Source organism: Vicia villosa, unplaced genomic scaffold, assembly GCF_029867415.1.
Source record: "Vicia villosa cultivar HV-30 ecotype Madison, WI unplaced genomic scaffold, Vvil1.0 ctg.001605F_1_1, whole genome shotgun sequence".
In the NCBI taxonomy this organism is placed as follows: Eukaryota; Viridiplantae; Streptophyta; class Magnoliopsida; order Fabales; family Fabaceae; genus Vicia; species Vicia villosa.
The window spans coordinates 427,999-446,911 of record NW_026705673.1 but is presented as its reverse complement, the minus strand read 5'-3'; the positions used below and the strand labels follow the sequence as shown (position 1 = coordinate 446,911).

General features: G+C 27.4%; 1 protein-coding gene and 3 long non-coding RNA genes across 4 annotated transcripts; 3 read left to right on the top strand and 1 right to left on the bottom strand.

Moving 5' to 3' along the window:
• Positions 1-2,575: 2,575 nt before the first annotated feature.
• Positions 2,576-4,172, bottom strand: LOC131635992 (uncharacterized). Its single transcript, XR_009293923.1, has 3 exons — positions 3,958-4,172; positions 3,762-3,860; positions 2,576-3,176 (listed from the first exon to the last, which is right to left on the bottom strand). It is a non-coding gene; the product is annotated as an uncharacterized LOC131635992 (long non-coding RNA).
• Positions 4,173-5,262: 1,090 nt separating this feature from the next.
• Positions 5,263-5,899, top strand: LOC131635993 (uncharacterized). The gene is made up of 3 exons (XR_009293924.1): positions 5,263-5,441; positions 5,546-5,601; positions 5,700-5,899. It is a non-coding gene; the product is annotated as an uncharacterized LOC131635993 (long non-coding RNA).
• Positions 5,900-6,173: 274 nt separating this feature from the next.
• On the top strand, positions 6,174-8,376 carry LOC131635989 (uncharacterized). Its single transcript, XR_009293921.1, has 3 exons — positions 6,174-6,229; positions 6,321-6,474; positions 7,846-8,376. It is a non-coding gene; the product is annotated as an uncharacterized LOC131635989 (long non-coding RNA).
• Positions 8,377-13,004: 4,628 nt separating this feature from the next.
• LOC131635988 (GDSL esterase/lipase At5g22810-like) lies at positions 13,005-16,691 on the top strand. Its single transcript, XM_058906622.1, has 5 exons — positions 13,005-13,253; positions 13,562-13,692; positions 13,907-14,140; positions 14,232-14,490; positions 16,331-16,691. The coding sequence occupies exons 1-5, from the start codon at positions 13,013-13,015 to the stop codon at positions 16,531-16,533; spliced, it is 1,068 nt and encodes a 355-aa protein (XP_058762605.1). The 5' UTR covers positions 13,005-13,012; the 3' UTR covers positions 16,534-16,691.
• The last annotated feature ends 2,222 nt before the right edge of the window (positions 16,692-18,913 follow it).

Here is an 18,913-nt window from a genome sequence, read left to right as displayed (position 1 = left end):
TAATGACTAAAACATGATTTTTTTTTTATAGGGACTGAAAGTCAAAACTCGAGATATTTATAAATTTAACCCTTTCAATTTTTATATATTATCTTAAAAAATATTTTATCTTAAATTAAAAATAATTTCAAAATACGTCTAATTTTGACACAAGAGAAGTTTAGCTATCCATAGACATGGTAGCTTCACAATCAAGTAAATGTAAAAGATGATCAAGCATCAACGATGATTTCTCGATGATTGATACTTCGATTCTTCAATGCTACAGTGTTTTGTATCAGTTTTTGTCTTTAGAAATGTGTGTGTCCCAAAAATATCACAAGACCTCTATTTATGGAGGTGAGAAAAATAACAGGCCGCGCGTCGCACCCTATAGTGCGCTTCGCGCACCTTCATTGAATTATCAAACTGCCCTAGAGCGTGCTTCGCTCCCTCATGACCCCGCGTCGCACGCAACAGACTGCCAAATTTTCTTGATTTCCTCCCAGACCGCGCTAAAACCACACGTCGCGCGGCCTGAATCTTGTTGAAAAATTCCTTAAATCTTCTTGAAATCCACTTCTATCCTCCATGCTCCAAGCTTTCAACCAAAAAGCATAACCTATAATAAATTTACATAAAAATAGATTAATATGAACTATAAACTCGATTAAATAAACTACGGATGTTTAAATTGAAACAAAAGGGATCAAATACGAATATGCGATAAAAAGAATCGAAAAGTACCAAAAAATATACTACATAGTGAATAAAAAGTAGAAGAGTTAGTTGTGAACTCTATTGAGGTATGAGTTGATTCTGTTGAATATTGATGGTTGCATAATGTTATTTTATCTTGTTGATGAGTATTGTGGAGTAATTAAATAATTATATATTTATGTTGGCTATAACTATATATTATGATGAGTGATGGGTTGAGTAGTTTAGAGAAGAATTTCAATGGTGGCCTTATATATAAGACAAGTCCCCATATTTTGAATTTAAATAGTTTTGATCCCTCTATTTTAAATTTAAACAGATTTGACTCCCCTCTCATACTTTGACACTTAAAGTTTACGATGTTTCTATTTTTAAATGACATGTTACTTTTGAAACATGACAAGTCATCATATTTAAATGGGTTAAATATACAAACACCCTTGTAATGTTAGCGAGATTTGATTTTAGCCCTTGGTAAAGTTTTTTTTAAAAAAATCCCTCGTAATATCTAGATTCCATATTCACAGCCCCGGGATGCACAATTTGAGCTTAGATTCTATTTTTTAGTGACTTGGATAATCCAGCTGGATTTTTAATTTATTTCTAAATTCCCACATGGGTTTTTTATTTTTTTTCATTTTTTTTATAAATTATATAATTTTTTACCTTTTCTTAAATTATTTTTATGAAATTATATCTTTAAGTTAGTTATTAAAAAAATACTTATGGGCTCAATATTTTTCACAAAACCCATTATTTCAAGATTTATAAACCAATGGACTGAAGAGGTTTATAACCACTTCGATTTGATGAATTGTTTTCGATGTGGGACTCAAAAATTACACATGCAATTCCATCTTCGACTACAACATTTTTCCTCTTTAACAACACTTGAAAAGTGTAGCCTGAAATGCGAAAAACGTTGCCTAAAAGAAAAGGGGACGTTTTCCAGGCGTCTTCTATGCGAGCGTTGCCTATTGTTTTAGGGGACGTTTATTTTCACTTTTAGGGCACGATTTTCTAAAGCGTTGCCTAAAATACAGGAAAAGGGGACGTTTTATCTTTCCATCTTAAGCAACGTTTTTAATGTGTTGTTAAAAAGTGCAACGACTCCAAAACGTCCCCTAAAAGTAGTAGAGTGAGAAAATCCTAAGAGAACGATTTTCAAATGTTGTCATAGATAAGCAACCGTTTTTGTTGCCATCGTACAAGTAATGACTAAATCAAAGTTATCACAAACACTTACGTTAAAGTAATGATTCTAAAACAATAATGAATAATATGAAGTTTAATTTTACTTTTTATTATGTAAAATATATCATTCTAAAACATTAACTACTAATATAAATGTAATAGAATCTCAATTGTGTAAATAAAACATTAATTTTTTTATCATATAAAATGATAAGCTAAATGGTCACTGCTAGTACTCAATCTCAACATATAATTTAAGTACAAAAGACAAGTAGAGCTAAAAAGCTATAAAGATTATAATATAGCCTAAAAAAATTCCTTGAGAGAAGCTTGTTTGTCGTGAACATTCCGGTTCTCATAGTGATAACCTAGTTTTTTAAACTAAGTACAGATGTCTTCAGTAATTCCAAATCTTTGTTAATAACCTGTAATTACAAAAACAACTATATAGAAACTATTAAATTTATTTCAATATTAACACTAAATTATAAATTATTCATTGCTTTCATTTCATTCCACACATAAATTGGTGTTAGACTTCCTTTTATTGGATAATTAGTTATGTGTGTTGTAATATTTGAAAATCATTTATCGATAGATGCACGATTCACAATTGATTCAAATGTCACATTGACAACATAACACATAGAGTAAAGTTACAAAATTATCAAGCAAGATAATTCAACCAAAATCATTAATTAAACATGATCCAAATCTCTCTATAGTTTGGTTGCAACTATAAAATACCATGTGAGATAATACAATTTTAGCAACTGAGTTATGTACAGAGAGCAATATTTATATAAAGATGCTTTGTAATTTTTTTACATGAGCTCGGCTTCTTGTCATTAGTAAACGGTTGCAAGAAGTAGAACTAGGATCCAACAATAGACACCCACTACTAAAAAAGAAATAAGTCAATTTTAAAGTTAAACAATTTTTAAGGTGTTCAACAGATAGAGAGTAACACTTAATTTTAACCACTATTTTCTACCTTATTTAAAGTTGAGAGAAAATATTTTCTCCCTGCACAAAATAAACCTTAACCAAGGTTAAAAGGACCAAGATTCAATAGAAGAAAATTGTGTGAACCAAATAATAATTGACAGTTGAATTTTAAAATCACAAACATCATAACTCCAAATTATTAGCTAGTCCACATAGCTAGAATCAAACCTTATAATCACACATCTATAAGATTTCAATTTCTTATCCCTCAAATCCATCCTTTTATTCGTAGAAGAAAAGTCCTCCATCGTCACTTGTGATTGCTCTGAACAAAACTGAGAATACCACAAAATACATATGTCAAAGAACATTTGCACCTATGATAAACAACATGCATATCACAAACTTAAGCATGAATCACCTTTGAATGTGAGAAGAGAAAATATTTGATATGGAATATTTGCCACGCATAAAAACAAATGTCTCTAGTAAGTTACAATTACCATCAGCATAGTTCTGCAGAGTTATTCAAGTTCAACTTCTCTAGTAAGTTATCCTAAAAACCAAATTTATCTACCAAGTAAAAAATACAATTTCTAAATGCTTTCTTCTTCTTCAAACATTGCATACTTCACAAATGACATTAATCACCATAATTGTTCTTCTTCCTTTTAGATTTGATTTTATATTTTATACTAGCCTTTTTCCATATGAGTTGACATTAACAAATTAAAATTATAAGAAAGAGGTTTTTTCAAGGAATTTAAACTGTTATTGAACCCTAAATGAGAAATCCATTTAGCTGTAATTTTGGGTACCAAATGTTAATAGCTCTAGTTTCAAAATTGTGATACAATACAATTCAACAAGAAATCAAACCCACAAACAAATAATTCTAAAAATATGGTAAAAGTGTATACCTTGAGGCGACTGGAAGGGATTCATTGGAACCATACGAGAATTAATCTCGACAGCAATAACCTTCTTCCCAGCATCCAAAAGCTTCTCAGTTAAATTCCCTGTACCGAGACCGATTTCAAGCATAACATCGATAGTTTTGATTCCAAATTTATGGACTATGGAATAAAAAAAGTGGATTTTTGAGAGTGTGCTGACCTTTGGATTTGTGAAAGGACATTCCACCTTTGATTTGTGAAAGGACATTCCACCTTGGTATGGTGTGTGTTGTGAGTTCCCTATTCCTTCTTGATCTAACCACCCGCCATTGTTGCTTCCTAGGAATGAAAAATCGGCAAAGTGAAAAACAGTAGGTTAAAGAACTAGATTAGAAGAATGAAACAAAACAATGAGAGGTGGAGAAGATTCTTCTGATATCAACAAAACAAAACCCTATTTTCTGTTCCGACTTTTTTTAATGTGATTTTTCCCTTTTAATTTTTTAACTTAAAGTAATTTACTTAATGTTCACTGTATATTTATATTTATTTATAAAATAAACCTTATGAAATATTTATAAACAAAATCTAAATACATATATGCTTGGCATGATTTAATCTGACATGCATTTAAAACGATATCACACGATTACCATTAGTGAATAGATATTAATCTAATGTTTATCGTATAAAATTTATATTAATTTTATTATTATTGCTAATAATATTTATATAACAATAATAATATTAATGTGACGGATAATGTGTTTTGTAAATTAAATATATATATAAAAATAATAATAATAATAGTAATAATAACAATAATAATAATAATAATAATAATAATAATAATAATAATAATTGAGATTAATAACATTTATAAAATTACTATCATTATTACTAATTCAAAAATATTTTAATAAATTAATCTCAAACTAATAATATAAGTCATTATTTAAAACTTATATAAGTAATTTATATTAATTATAAAAAAATTTAAATTATTAATTTTTATTAATTTTAATATTATTACTAATATAATATTAATTAAATACTTAAATATTAAATACAATTTTTATAAAAATAATTGAGATTAATAACATTTATAAAAATTATTATTAATATTTATCTAGAAATAGTTTAATAAATTAATCTCAAACTAATTATACAAAACAACGATAAAACCGGCAGCACAAATCAATACAGTTTCGTTAATTTGGTTTTCTATTTGTAAAAGGTTAGATTTTCATAAAATTTGTGAACCGGGTGTGTTTCATAAAATTTCATAAAATATATGTTTCTATTATTAACTTAAATAATAAATGTTATAATGTAATACAATTTTGTGATATTTGGAGAAAAATTTGCCACCTAATTTTTTGGTTTTTGTTGAAATTTTTATGGAACATTTGAAAAATGTACCCTTTTGTTATGAATAGTGCAACGATTTAAAATTGTTCCCACAAGAATTTAAAGGGACATTTATCAATTATTGCCAATGATAAATTATAGGAACGCTTGAAAATCGTCCCCAGAAGTATTTTAGGGAACATTTATGAGACCTTGGGAGAATTGTACAGGCAACAAACAGAAAATGTTGCCTGATCTTTTTTTAGGCATCAATTTACACTTGTTGCATAAAAAAGTGTTGCCAGAAGCAATAAATGTTGTAGTGAATTCACCATTCGATTTTCTGTTGATGCTGTAAGACATAATGTCATGTAATTCAAGCAATTATTTTCTCTTTCAATTCAGTTAATTCATTCAAATTATTTACTCTGAGATGTTTTTACTCGACCTCTTATTAGGATCATCGAGAGAGCGGTGCAGACATTACTCTTTCTTGTCTGCCAATGGATGACAGGTAGGTTGCTTTCGATAAGTTGTAAGATTCATGTTATTACTATTAATCTCTTTGCTCAATAATACAATCATATATGTTACTCTTTTGGTCTAATGAAGACAGACAATAAAGGAAGGATCCTTTCATTCAGTGAAAAGCCTAAAGGAGCAGATCTCAAAGCAATGGTAAGACTCGTGTTTATCATTACTTCCAACTAAACATACTACAAGTTTCGAAAACTAGATTCACAGCTAATACGACTTCATAATTTAGCAAGTGGATACAAATGTTCTTGGTCTTTCAAAGGACGAGGCTCTAGAAAAACCATGTTTATGTAAAGCTCCAAACTATTCGAATGGAAACCATGTTTATGTAAAGAATATAGAAAAAAAATATAGAAAATAATAGCTGTGGCAGTTTTTGTTTTTGCCCTCAAATGCTTTCTTAGAGTTTTTAGCTTTTTACATTCATCAAAGCCTATTACATTGTATAGGTATAGCAGCTTTTTGGCTTTTGGAGTCTTTGTAAATGTGTTAGAAATATTACCTTATTTTCTTAATTTAGTGCAATGCTCCAGTAGCTACTTGTATAACCACTTATTTGGTGCATATTTCATATTGACAATCAACACGTACAGTGACAGAAAAAGGTAATTTCATGATTTTCCCTAGTAATAACTCTACCACACTATGAGAAGATTTTATGCTAATGTTTGTGATATTTATTGGCATGTAATGTAGAAACCTCTCATGCTTGCACTCTCCAATCCAACTTCACAATCTGAGTGCACAGCTGAAGAAGCTTATACATTGCATGGAGCAAGACAACTTCACAATACAACTTCTCTCAAAATGGCGACGCCGATTTTCTCTTCACCACCACACGACAACGAAAGTATTCTCCTATTCTATCCTCTCTTCACCACCATTGTTGCAGGTTCGTTGAAGATGTTGGAGGCAAGGCCGTCTTAAGTTTTTAGAGGCCCTGTATAGAATAGTCACCGTTTAACCATAAAAAACTAATAGAGGCTTATGTACTCATGTTTTAACCTACCAAATATTTTATGAGGCCCTATTTAGCTATAGTTTAACCCTAGAAATTTTAAGGCCCTTTGCGGTAGCCCGCTTTGCACGCCCTCAAAGACGGCTGGCTTGATGAGGTTAATTTGAAATGATGTGCGGAAGTTCCACATCGATAGTTTTCCACCAAATGAGAGGTTGTATACCTCTTTAACACAGTTATTACGAAAATTTCAGTAGTAGGCTATCATGTTGAGTTGATTAGTTCATAGGGGAACTACAGTGGTGGTCTTATATTGTCGAAGTTGTGGGTTCAGAAAGGAACTGGTTATGATTATTACATTAATACTATTTGTGGCATTTCATGCATTCATGTATATCAAAGATAGGAAGACTTCAGTCTAGTGAGGATGGTCTCAATTTCACATAGGAATCGTTAGTTTAGAGAGGAGGCAGAGACGAGTATTAGATTCCCAGAGGAAATGTTGATTTAGAGAGGAACAAGAGACGTTGGATCAATCAGTAACATAGCTCTGAAATCCAAAACATGCCACCACATGTATATGGAGTAGAAAATAAGAATTATATAATGAAGGAGTGAAAAATACTTAGAAAGGGCGGGATTGAATAAGGGTTTGATCAAAAAATGGTAGATAAAAATAAATCACACAGTTATTTTTATCATGGTTCGTTGTTAACTAAACTACTCCAGTCCACCCCTAACTAACAAGGTGATTTACCTCAACTGAGGATTTAATCCACTAATCAATCTTGATTACAATGGTTCTCCACTTAGATAACCTCTAAATCTTCTAGAGTCTACAGATCACAACTTGATCACTCTAGTAACTTCCTTTTACAATCAATGTAAAATAAATATTACAAGAGTTTGATTTGCTTCTTAGAAAGCTATAATCACCAAGTGATTTTCTCTTACGTTTAAGTTCTAAACACTCACCAAGATATTACAAAGTTGTGAGGTTGAAGATGAAGTTCTTCTTTGCTTTAGTGTGATATCAGTTTGACAGTGTTTTGGTATTTTTGCGCAAGAGTTGTTGCTGCTTCTGAATTAGAACTTCTATATATAGGCGTTTGAGGAAATGTAACCGTTGGGAGCATTTAATGCTTTGCGTGAATAGTACACTGCTGCATTTAATGTTTCATTCTTTTGTCAACTACCTCGAGCCATGCTTCAACTGCTTTTTCTAACTTTGTCTTTTGTAGCTTCTAACGTTCCTTTTGTCAGTCAGACAGATTTGACGTTGTAGCCTTTTCATCTTGTACTTGTTTCTGGACTCAGACTGTTGGATTAACATTTGAATATCAGAGTCTTCAGCTTTGGTGCAGAGGCAACTTCAGTCAACAGACTATGGAAGTGCTTTGGAGCGTGATACCATCAGATCTTCAGAGCTTGCTTCTGACTGCCATCTTCTGATGCTTTCCAGACCATGTTCTGATTTCTTCAAGACCATCTTCTGATGTCTGAAAAATCATGTTCTGATGAAGCCATCCAGAACTTCTGGGTCAGTGCTTCTGAACGCTGATTTTGTGCATACTCTTTTAGACTTTTCATGAAATGGAAAATGTGAATAATTAGAGTACCACATTGTCTTATACAAAATTCATATATAATGTTATCATCAAAACTAAGAATATTGATCAGAACATTTCTTGTTCTAACACATAACATTATATATTTGCATTTGTGATTGATTATTGTTTTGAATTAATATATGTGATTGAAGAATAATGTTATTGAACTATCCTTGTTGTTATATATACCAATAATATTTGTGAACATATTCTCACCCCCTGTTTATTTTTTTTATGTGTTTTGTTATGTTGGTGTTGTAGATACTCAAGTAGAGGAGCATTAGTTGTTGTTATGTTGAGGAATGATGTTAGTGTCTTTTTCTTTATTTTATCACTTTGAGTTATTTTTAGTATATCAATGTGTTGCTGAGATATGTAACACTGGGTCAGGTTATCATTTGTTTAATATTTTTCTAAGAATTTTTAGATTAATTTCCTTATTGTTGAAATTGATTTATGTTAATTATGAGATATCTAAGTTGAACATGTATTTCATATTTTGCTATTTTATTTTAAAAGTTTTTAGAAAGATTTTTTTTATGAAAGAGGTGTAACACCCCTTGCTATAGGGGGGGTGTGTATGGATCAAAAATCAAATCAAATTGAATTATATATATGGTTTGATTTAGATTTTAAAAATGTTTCGATAAAAGGGTTTATTTTTAAAACCGGTTTACATATGGATCTGATCGGTTTTAAACTGGTTTCTCACAAAAAAACTAATTTTAAAAAAAAAAAACTAGTTTTAAACCAGTTTCTTTCAAAACCAATTCAATACTTAAAATCAATTTTATTCACTTTGAATTAATACCACTTTTTAAACCTTTCTCACATAATTTTTTTTGTAACAATATAAGAGTTTTAGGAACACATTCTAAGCATAAGAAATGCTAAAGAATGGTAAATAAGTAGCTCCAAAGCAGAATTTGTTTGCAAGGTTACACCAAAGAAAATATCAGCCTGCTCCAAAAACGTAATGAAATATGAAATAACAAGATGGCAGAAAAACCAAAAAATTATTTTATTTATTTTAAGTTAATACTAACTTTTTAAAATCAATTCAATACTTAAAATCAATTTTATTTTAATTAACTTAACGTATCACATAATGTAACTTAACGTTAGTTTAAATGGTAGTGGACAATATAAATTATTTGAACATATTTTTTGTGTGGTAGTAGTTATCAACGACCTTATGTTTTTTCTAAACTATGTGTATATGAAAAGAAAAAAAAAATAAAGATGAACATATACTTGAAAAAATATATTTGTAAAACTGTTACTGTTATAAAACAATATGACTTTTATTTAACAATTAATTATTTAATATTAATTTAAAAATTATCAATTTAAACAACCAGTTTGCAAAATGATAAAAAAATATTGTTTAAATAATCACATTTGTCATATTGAATCACATTTAAATAATGATATAGTGCATCATTACCGTATCGATTCACTCGTTTATTTATAAATGAATATATTATTATAAAAAATTTCATTTTAATTTAATAATTAATTATTTAAAATTAAATTTTTTAATTCAGAATTTGTTAATAATGTGTTATTAGAGAAATTTTACTTTCGTCATTTTATGTATATGGTGAACCATAAAAAGAGACAAACATATAAATTTAATACATAATAAAATTTGAGTACTCAATAACTAAACCACATTATTATCATTCTGGATACCTCTTTATATTTGGATAACAAAATGGATATTGACTTTTATATTTTAACATTTTGACTGAGTTTTAAAAAGTGGAATAATTTGGAACCAATTTAATTATGAATAACTGATTTTTTTGCACACCCCTACCTTGCTGAATAAAAAGTATTTTTGCATGATTTTACTTAACTTGAATTATATCACAATAAGACGTTCCAATAAATAAATGAAGATGGTGGAAAATTTGTAGGAAAGAATTTTACAACAGTTACAAACAACAACTATAATGAAATATAGAACATATAATCACAGTTGAATGAAACAACTTTAGTTATTCTACTTTCAATTTTTTAAAATCTTAATATTCAAACTTGCGACCGACTACAAGCCAGAGATTTATGAAATGACCCAGACCAACACATGAATGTTATTTTGGTGGAAAATTATTGTTGCATTAATAATTGTCATGGAAGTGTCTATGAGGTTTGAGTTAATATGGCACGCCATACAAAAATTGTAAGCCGCAGAAATCAGTTATGTAAAACAATTAATGTTATGTCATCTCAATAAATTGTCACTGATCGTATGTCTATGATGCAGAAATCATATGTAATAATTAATATTGTCATTCAATAAATTGTCTGATGCTGATGTCATGTCTATGATGCAGAAATCATAGATGAAACTAAATACAATTAATGCTTGGTAGCAGAAGATGTAGCCGTAGGATTGTATACTATTTCAAAATTCTTTTTACTAAAAATTTTAAGGTTGTTTACACATATTAAAAAACCCAAAAAAATTAATAATTTTTAAATCATTTTATTTTTACCTATAATATGCTCAAGTTTTTATCATCTCATTTTTTTTCTCTGCGAAATACTTAGGTGTAATTTTGTAGAAATTGTAATTAATATAATTAAATTTTAAAAAATTGATAGTTAAGAAAGAATCATTTTCCCTTTATAATTAAGAGAGACATTATTTTAATCAAATTGAATTTCCATTGAATTGTAGTTTTTTTGTATAAACCTCTTATTTTCAAATAACGAATCCACATGACAAATTTTTTTTTCTAAATTAAAGTTATTAATTATTGATGTAATAACCCTTACTATAAATACAAAAACTTAAATAACAAGTTCAAAATGATATAAATAATATAGTTTAAAAATAATTAATATTACAGTGAGAATTTTTAAATTATTTTTTGGATAGACCAATTATTTTAGAACTAACCTTCGTAAGAGTAAAAGTTTATTATGTTCAAAAGTAACATTAGTAAAAAGTAAAAGTTTCACCACAAACCATCAAAAATTTATTTTTATAAATAATTTTTATATTTAAAAATTCAAAAACTGTAAAATAAAAAGAACTTAAAATATATTTTGGTTAAATTTGAAAATACAATACGGTTTTGCGCAAACAAATAGTCGAGTATTTGAAGATAAAAACCTAAATTTTAAGTTACATTGAATCACTCTAGAATCCTCGACTTCACTCATGACATGGTCACTAACAAAACTAACAATTGTGATATACGTCACACATAAATATGGATTTTTAACTTTGAAATTAATTGTAATTTATTTAAAGAGTCGACATCACCTAATAACTCGGACGATTAATATTGTTTTAATCATAAATAATAATTAAATTAATAAAAAGATATTTAATAAATAATAAATATTTCACGATAGAATATTTAATTTAAGAACATTATATTTAATCGATTATAAATATTTCACAGCGTTAATAAAGTTTATGCGACAAACGTCTTGTATTTCGTAAGCTATATACAGGGGTATACACGAGTTGTGTTTGATCAAATTTGACTTAACATCTTATACAATCTACTCAAATTCTAATGGATAAATTCATCGTTCAACTCGAAATTTTCTTGTCGAAATTCAACAGAATTAACGAAATTCAATTAAGAATTGAATTGCGTTAGCAAGTTGTAAATAAATAAGTAGTTTTTGAAAAATATTTTGGATTAAAAGCTATTTTGTCCCTTGGCGTATAAGTGATTTTTGAAAAATCCCTTGTAAAAAAGTTGGTATTTCCTTTCTGTCTTACGAAGACTCTTCTATTTTTACAACTCATGAAACCAAATCATCATCATCAATGACTTTGCAGGTATCTTTTTATTTTTTTTATTTTATTAATGATGTGGGATTGTGAATTTGAAATTTTTAAAATTTTTCATTTTTTTAAAAATTCATGTGGCTTTGAATTTTTTATTTTTTCCAAGTTTGGAAATTTTAATACTTAAAAAGTTCAGGTGTCAAAATTTTTTATTTTTTTTATTATTTAAAATTTCTAAACTTAAAAAAATAAAAAAATACATGAATTTTTTTTCAAAAATATTTAAAATTACAAATTTGACAATACACATTATTTAAAAAAAAAATAAAATGAAGCTCCTTCATTTCAATGATTTCGATGACTGGTTTTATCGAGGGATTAAAACAGAAGAATTTTCATCAAGTAAAAAAGAAATTCAAACTTTTTTACAGGGCGGTTTTTCAAAAACCGCTCATATGACAACGGGTAAAATAGCTATTAACTCTTTTTTCAATTCTAAAAATATTGTAACCAATTTCAATACAATTACATTTTTTAAACACATAAATTGGATGAAAAGCATCACATAATATTTAATAAAATTTATGCATTAACACTTAATAATATCAGTAAAAAAAATTAAACACATAAATTGAATAAAATCCATAAGTTCTAAGTGATATAAAATCAAATCAATAACAACATCTAATCTTAAAAAAATAAAATTATTGGTCCAAAATTAATCTAATAGTAATAGTATTGGTGGTGAATGAATGATTATAGTAAAATAATCAGTACTACAAGTAATACATATTTTGACAAAATTTTCACCTCAACCAACAAACAACCGAGTTATAAATCACAAATGTGTCACATTTTTAAAAAATACTATTTATCCCATTGATTAAGCTGTCAACTAAGGCGAAAAGTACTCCCTATCAATCTTCATAAAACAAAAGAAATATAAATGCTATAAAAAAATAAAATAATAAAGTATTTGTCGTAATTAAAAGACGAGCACTATAAAACCAACTTGTAGTTCCATAAAGAGAACATTCACAGCCAAAGAGACATTAAAAATATGGGTTATTTTAGTGTGTTATCAACTATTTTCGTTTTTCTTTTTCTTTTTATGGTCCCCATTGATGGAAAACCTCGAGTTCCTGCATTGTTCTTCTTTGGAGACTCCACTCTTGATGTTGGCAATAACAACTATCTACCTACTTTGGTTAAAGCCAACTATCTTCCTTATGGAAGAGATTTTGTGAATCACAATCCAACAGGAAGATTTTCCAATGGAAAACTTATTAGTGACTTCACATGTGCTTTTCTTTTCCTTTGAAAATTAAATTATCTTTAGTTATATAGATTGTTTTTTAGTTCATGTACTTATTTTTCTTTCCTAAAAGTGATAAAATTATATATCATAACAAAAATCCTTAGAAAATACTTAAATATTTATTGGAATTAAAAAGGCTAAAAAGTGGATAAATGAAATAAAAACAAAATATATTTTTTTATTTTATTTTTTTTGGTCAAGTTATTTTTTATATTACTTGCATATTTGTGTTATCAATTATCATCTAGTTTATTTTCCTTTAATAAAAATTTAATTTATTTATTTTTTCAGCTGAAATCTTTGGATTTACCTCCTATCAACCAGCTTATCTCAGTTTATATATCAAAGGAAAAAACATCTTGAATGGGGTCAACTTTGCCTCAGCTGGTTCTGGTTATCATGATTCTACTGCCAAATTATACGTAAATATATTTAAATTGTCTAGAATATACTTTCTCTGATCTCAAATATAAGTAAAAGTTGATAAAAAATTAATGTATTTATCTGAAATATATGAATTACTTTTGCTAAAGTACTACTTATATTTGAGATCAAAATAGTAATATATTTCATATAGAAAGTACTCAAATTGATTCTCCTTGTTAAATGATGATTTTGTTAATATTTTTGTTGTAGCACTCGCTGTCATTGAGCCAACAAATGGAACACTACAAGGAGTACCAAAAGGATTTAATGAAGATAGTTGGGAGAACAGATGCATTGTCAATTATAAATGGTGCTTTGCATATTGTTGGTTTTGGAAGTGGTGATATTTTATTGAATTATTACCTAAATCCATTGCTTCGTGTGGTTTATACTCCTGATCAATTCAGTGACATTCTTGTGCAAAATTATGCTGATTTCATCCAGGTATATATGAGTATCCGAACAAAATTGTGAAATTCTTTATGCAATTGTGACAATTATTTAAAGTTTTTCTAATACATATATGTTTTGACAGAATTTATATACACAAGGAGCAAGGAAAATTGTTGTGAAAACATTAACTGCGATAGGTTGCTTGCCTGCAGCCATTACTGTGTTTAACTCTGCCTATAGCAACAAATGTGTAGTGGAATTGAACAATGTTGCTTTTAGCTGTAATCAAAAGCTCAACTCCACATCTGTTAATTTGAGAAAAATGCTTCCTGGTCTCAATTTGGTTCTACTTAATGGCTATCAACCTCTCTATAACCTAGTCACTAAACCCTTAGAATATGGTACAAAATCTATCTTTTCGGAATTCTAAGTTCATTTTTTGGATTTAGTTGAAATTTTATTTTTTAAAGGCGAATAAGCAGAATTCACGTTTTTCTAATAAGAGATCTTCACACAGACATCTAATAATTGAGACAACTATATCGTTTATTAATATTAGGGATAAATAACCTTCACCCCCCTGCCATATGGGCGAGTTTTGAGTTTGCCCCCTATTAAATTTTTTTGTTAGATTCCCCCCTTATAAAACACAGATTCTATTTCTGGAACCCCCTATCCCTTGTTTGGCTGACTGGGCTTGGGGAATCTTCCTACGTGGCATCTGACGTGGCGTTTTTAATATTTTTTTAATCCAAGTTGTATTTTATATTCTTGTTATTTTAATGTAATAAGCAAAAACCAATTAAAAATTTTCTCCCAGCCAAGGTTTGAACCATGTACTGGATGCTTAACATGCCATAATTCAACCAACTAAGCTACAACAATTTATTGATTATGAAGGCCTTTATTTAGTTTATACTAACGTTTTTTCTAATATTTATGTTGGAGTTTTTTCTAATTCAACTTTTAAAGTTTTTGATTATTATAAACTGATAATTCTTTTAAAATTCTTTTATAAATTGCGTTTTTTTTATTTTTGTTTTATATTAACATTTTTTATATAACGTTTTTTTATATTATTTTTTTATAACGTTTTTTTTGTTTATTCAGTATGTAACATTTTTTTATTTGCGTTTTTTAAAATTCTTTTATAAATTGCGTTTTTTTATTTTTGTTTTATATTAACATATTTTTATATAACATTTTTTTATATTATTTTTCTTATTAACTATAAGAATTTTTTTATTAAGAATTAATATTTCTCAGTTTTATTATATTACTTTTTTTATAGTTTTATATACTATACATTAACTATAAGAATTCTTTTTATGTTTTAGTATATTTTCTCACAGTATTAACGTTATATAAAAACGTTAATTTATAAAAAACGTTAATTTATAAAAAATATTTGTTAATATAATATATTAATTTGTAAAACGTTATAATTTATACAATTTTATATGTTAATATTTATAAATATTAATATTTGTAAAATATTAAAACATTAATATTTATAAAATGTTAAAACGTTAATATAAAATTTATATGGCCAGTATATTAAATAAAATTAGTATATAACGTTATAAAAAAATAATATGTTTAAAAAATGCAATATCAAAAAAAAAAATTATATAAACTGAGTAAAAAAAAATATTATAAAAAAAACATTATGAAAAAATATTATAAAAAACGTTATAGAAAAAATGTTATAAAAAAACGTTAATTACATTTAAAACAAAAAAATAATTTTTAAAAAAAAATACTCAGTATATATATATATATAATATAAAATGTTAAAAAAAATACTGAGTTAAAATAATTTTTAGATCCAGCCAAACGCGAGATTCCCAGCCAAACAAGAGATTTCTGCCCAGTCAGCCAGCCAAACGCGAGATTCCCAGCCAAACAAGAGATTTTTCACGCCCAGTCAGCCGCCCAGTCAGCCAAACAAGGGATAGGGGGTTCCAGAAATAGAATCTGTGTTTTATAAGGGGGGAATCTAACAAAAAGATTTAATAGGGGGCAAACTCAAAACTCGCCCATATGGCAGGGGGGTGAATGTTATTTATCCCTTAATATTATTAATTTGGATGTATAATTATAGTTAAACATATCTATAGTATATAATAAAATTCTTATACAAAATTCATATAGAAAATGGTAATTCTTGAGTCTTTTTTTAATTTGTTTCTTATTTTATTTTTTTTATAGTATGTAACATGAATACTCTTTTACATGCAGGATTTTCTGAAGTAAGGAAAGGTTGTTTTGGGACGAGTTTCCTAGAGAAAACTTCTACATCATTTAAAAATAAAAAGACCATTATAAGATTATGTCCCAATGCATCTCAATATGTGTTTTGGGATGGACTTCATCTCACAGAGACCGCAAACAAGTTTGTCGCCGCTGAGTTGTTTTCTAATGTCATCTCCCTTATAATCTAAACAAGCACCTCTAAGGTCATACACCAAAAGTTGTGAATATCTAAGCGATACATCACTTGTGTATTTTCAATAATGTGATGTGGTGTGTAATGTGTGATATATGTAATGTGGTGTGTTAATTACTTATATATAAATAAATTTTAACTAATTTGGTTTTATTGGGATAAAGTAGATTTAAGACCAAACTGTTTGAATTGTATGAAACCAAAGTGAGTCAAGTGAGGTTTACAGAGATTTTTTATTAGTCGAATGTTTCCTAGTGGTCCCGAGGGGATGTAAGGAGATCAATATATTTTCTTAGCAACCTCGATTATTATCTAGGTAATTTGAATTAGCTCAAATACTTCATTGATAAAGATATCCCATATTAAGAAAAATAGTAAATGAGTTGCGTTCACACGAGTCGCGCAAAATTTATATAAATATTAAACAAATATTATATAGTTATAATTAGAAAATACATATAATAAGGAAAAAAGTTTAAATAATGATTGTCATGTAAATATTAATTTAATTTATCAAGTTGTACTAATTATATATATATATATATATATATATATATATATATATATATATATATATATATATATATATATATATATATATATATATATATATATATATATATATATATATATATATATATATATATATATATATATAAATCATGTTGAAAAATATATGAGTATATGATGTAGTACATTTCAATATATATAAAAAATTGATTATATACGTATGCGTTCAAGGGCATGTTCAAGGGCATGGATCTCTAACTTTTCCTTTTCTATTTTTCCCTAACTTTCTCTCTATCTCTCACTTGATTTACTTTCTCTCACTAATTTTTCCTCCAAATTAAGATTACAATTTCCCTTATATCATACGAATATTGCCTAAAGTCACTCTTCCCTCCTTAAAGTTAGAGGATCTTTACTCTGCCTTCACATGGATCGCGCAATATCATTAAAAATAGTAAATAAATATATTATAATGATGGTTAGGAAATGTTTATAAAAGATATACAAATTAAGTTGTGTAGATCCGTCAAAAATTTTGATATGTTTATAAAAATAATTGTATCACTAATTGACTTTTTTACATTTATAAGTTTTTTATAATTTATTCCCGTTTACATAAATAAATGTATCAACAATTAACTTTTTCTTATTTATAAAAATATTTATAACTTATTCCCGTTTATAAAAATAACATAAATAACATATGATGGTTAAGCAATATAATGAAAGATATATTGGTTTTGAAATTAAAAGAATATCATTTTAATTCATTTCTATTTAATGTATTTTTTTTATCTTTTCACTTTATTATATTTATGTCCACGTCTTAAAATAATCTTGATAGTGTTTCATATGTTACAAATTTAGATGTATATAAATAAACAATTCTAAAATTTATTTTAAACAGATTTGTTGTATATGTGAAATCATGCTTATAAATATAAATTATTGATTTGATTTTATAAATAGAGTTACCAAACAAATATCTTTTATTAATGTAAATTAAAAAGCTAAAAACTCTAAAATATAGAATTACCAAACATTCTCTTATATACTCTCTTTTTTTAGACTTAATAAAGATTAAGCAGTATTTTAAAAACTGGACCGAACCGGTCGGACCGGTTAGATCGGGAATCGGAAAGATCACTGGTCTAGTCTGATTGTTGGATCATGTATGATATTGAACCGGTGAGAATTGGTCAAAACCGATCAAAATCGGAAAAAAACCGGTGAAACGACCGTTTTAGAAAACTGGTGGTTCAAATGCACGTTCTCTTTTTTCGCACAAAACGACGTCGTTTTCATGATTTTTTTTAAATATAATTAGAATTTATTCAAACCTTATTTAGAACAATTTTTCCCCTGTTTGCAATTAGACATGATTTAAAATCTATTTAAATTTATATTTTAAATTATTTTGTTGTGAGTGATGATTATATTTAGAATTTTGAATGTAAAGAATAAACATGTGAAATTATGATATTTTAAAATTTTGTGGGTGTTGTGATATTTTTAGAGACTAAATCATCTGGTTCGACCGATTTAATAAATATATAGTATTATAATAGAGACTGGTTTATTCAACCAAATTATCTAATTTAGTCATGCAGTTCGACCAGTGAGCCAGTGGTTCAACCAATGAACCAGTGACCTAGTATACTCACCGGTTTGATGACCGGTTTGATTTTTAAAACACTGCACTTAACATTAAGAGTATTGTCCAACTAAGAATATTGTCCAACTTATGAGCTGTTTTATATATATATATATATATATATATATATATATATATATATATATATATATATATATATATATATATATGAGGTAAGGAATAGTTTTCTCTCTCCACATTTAATTACTTA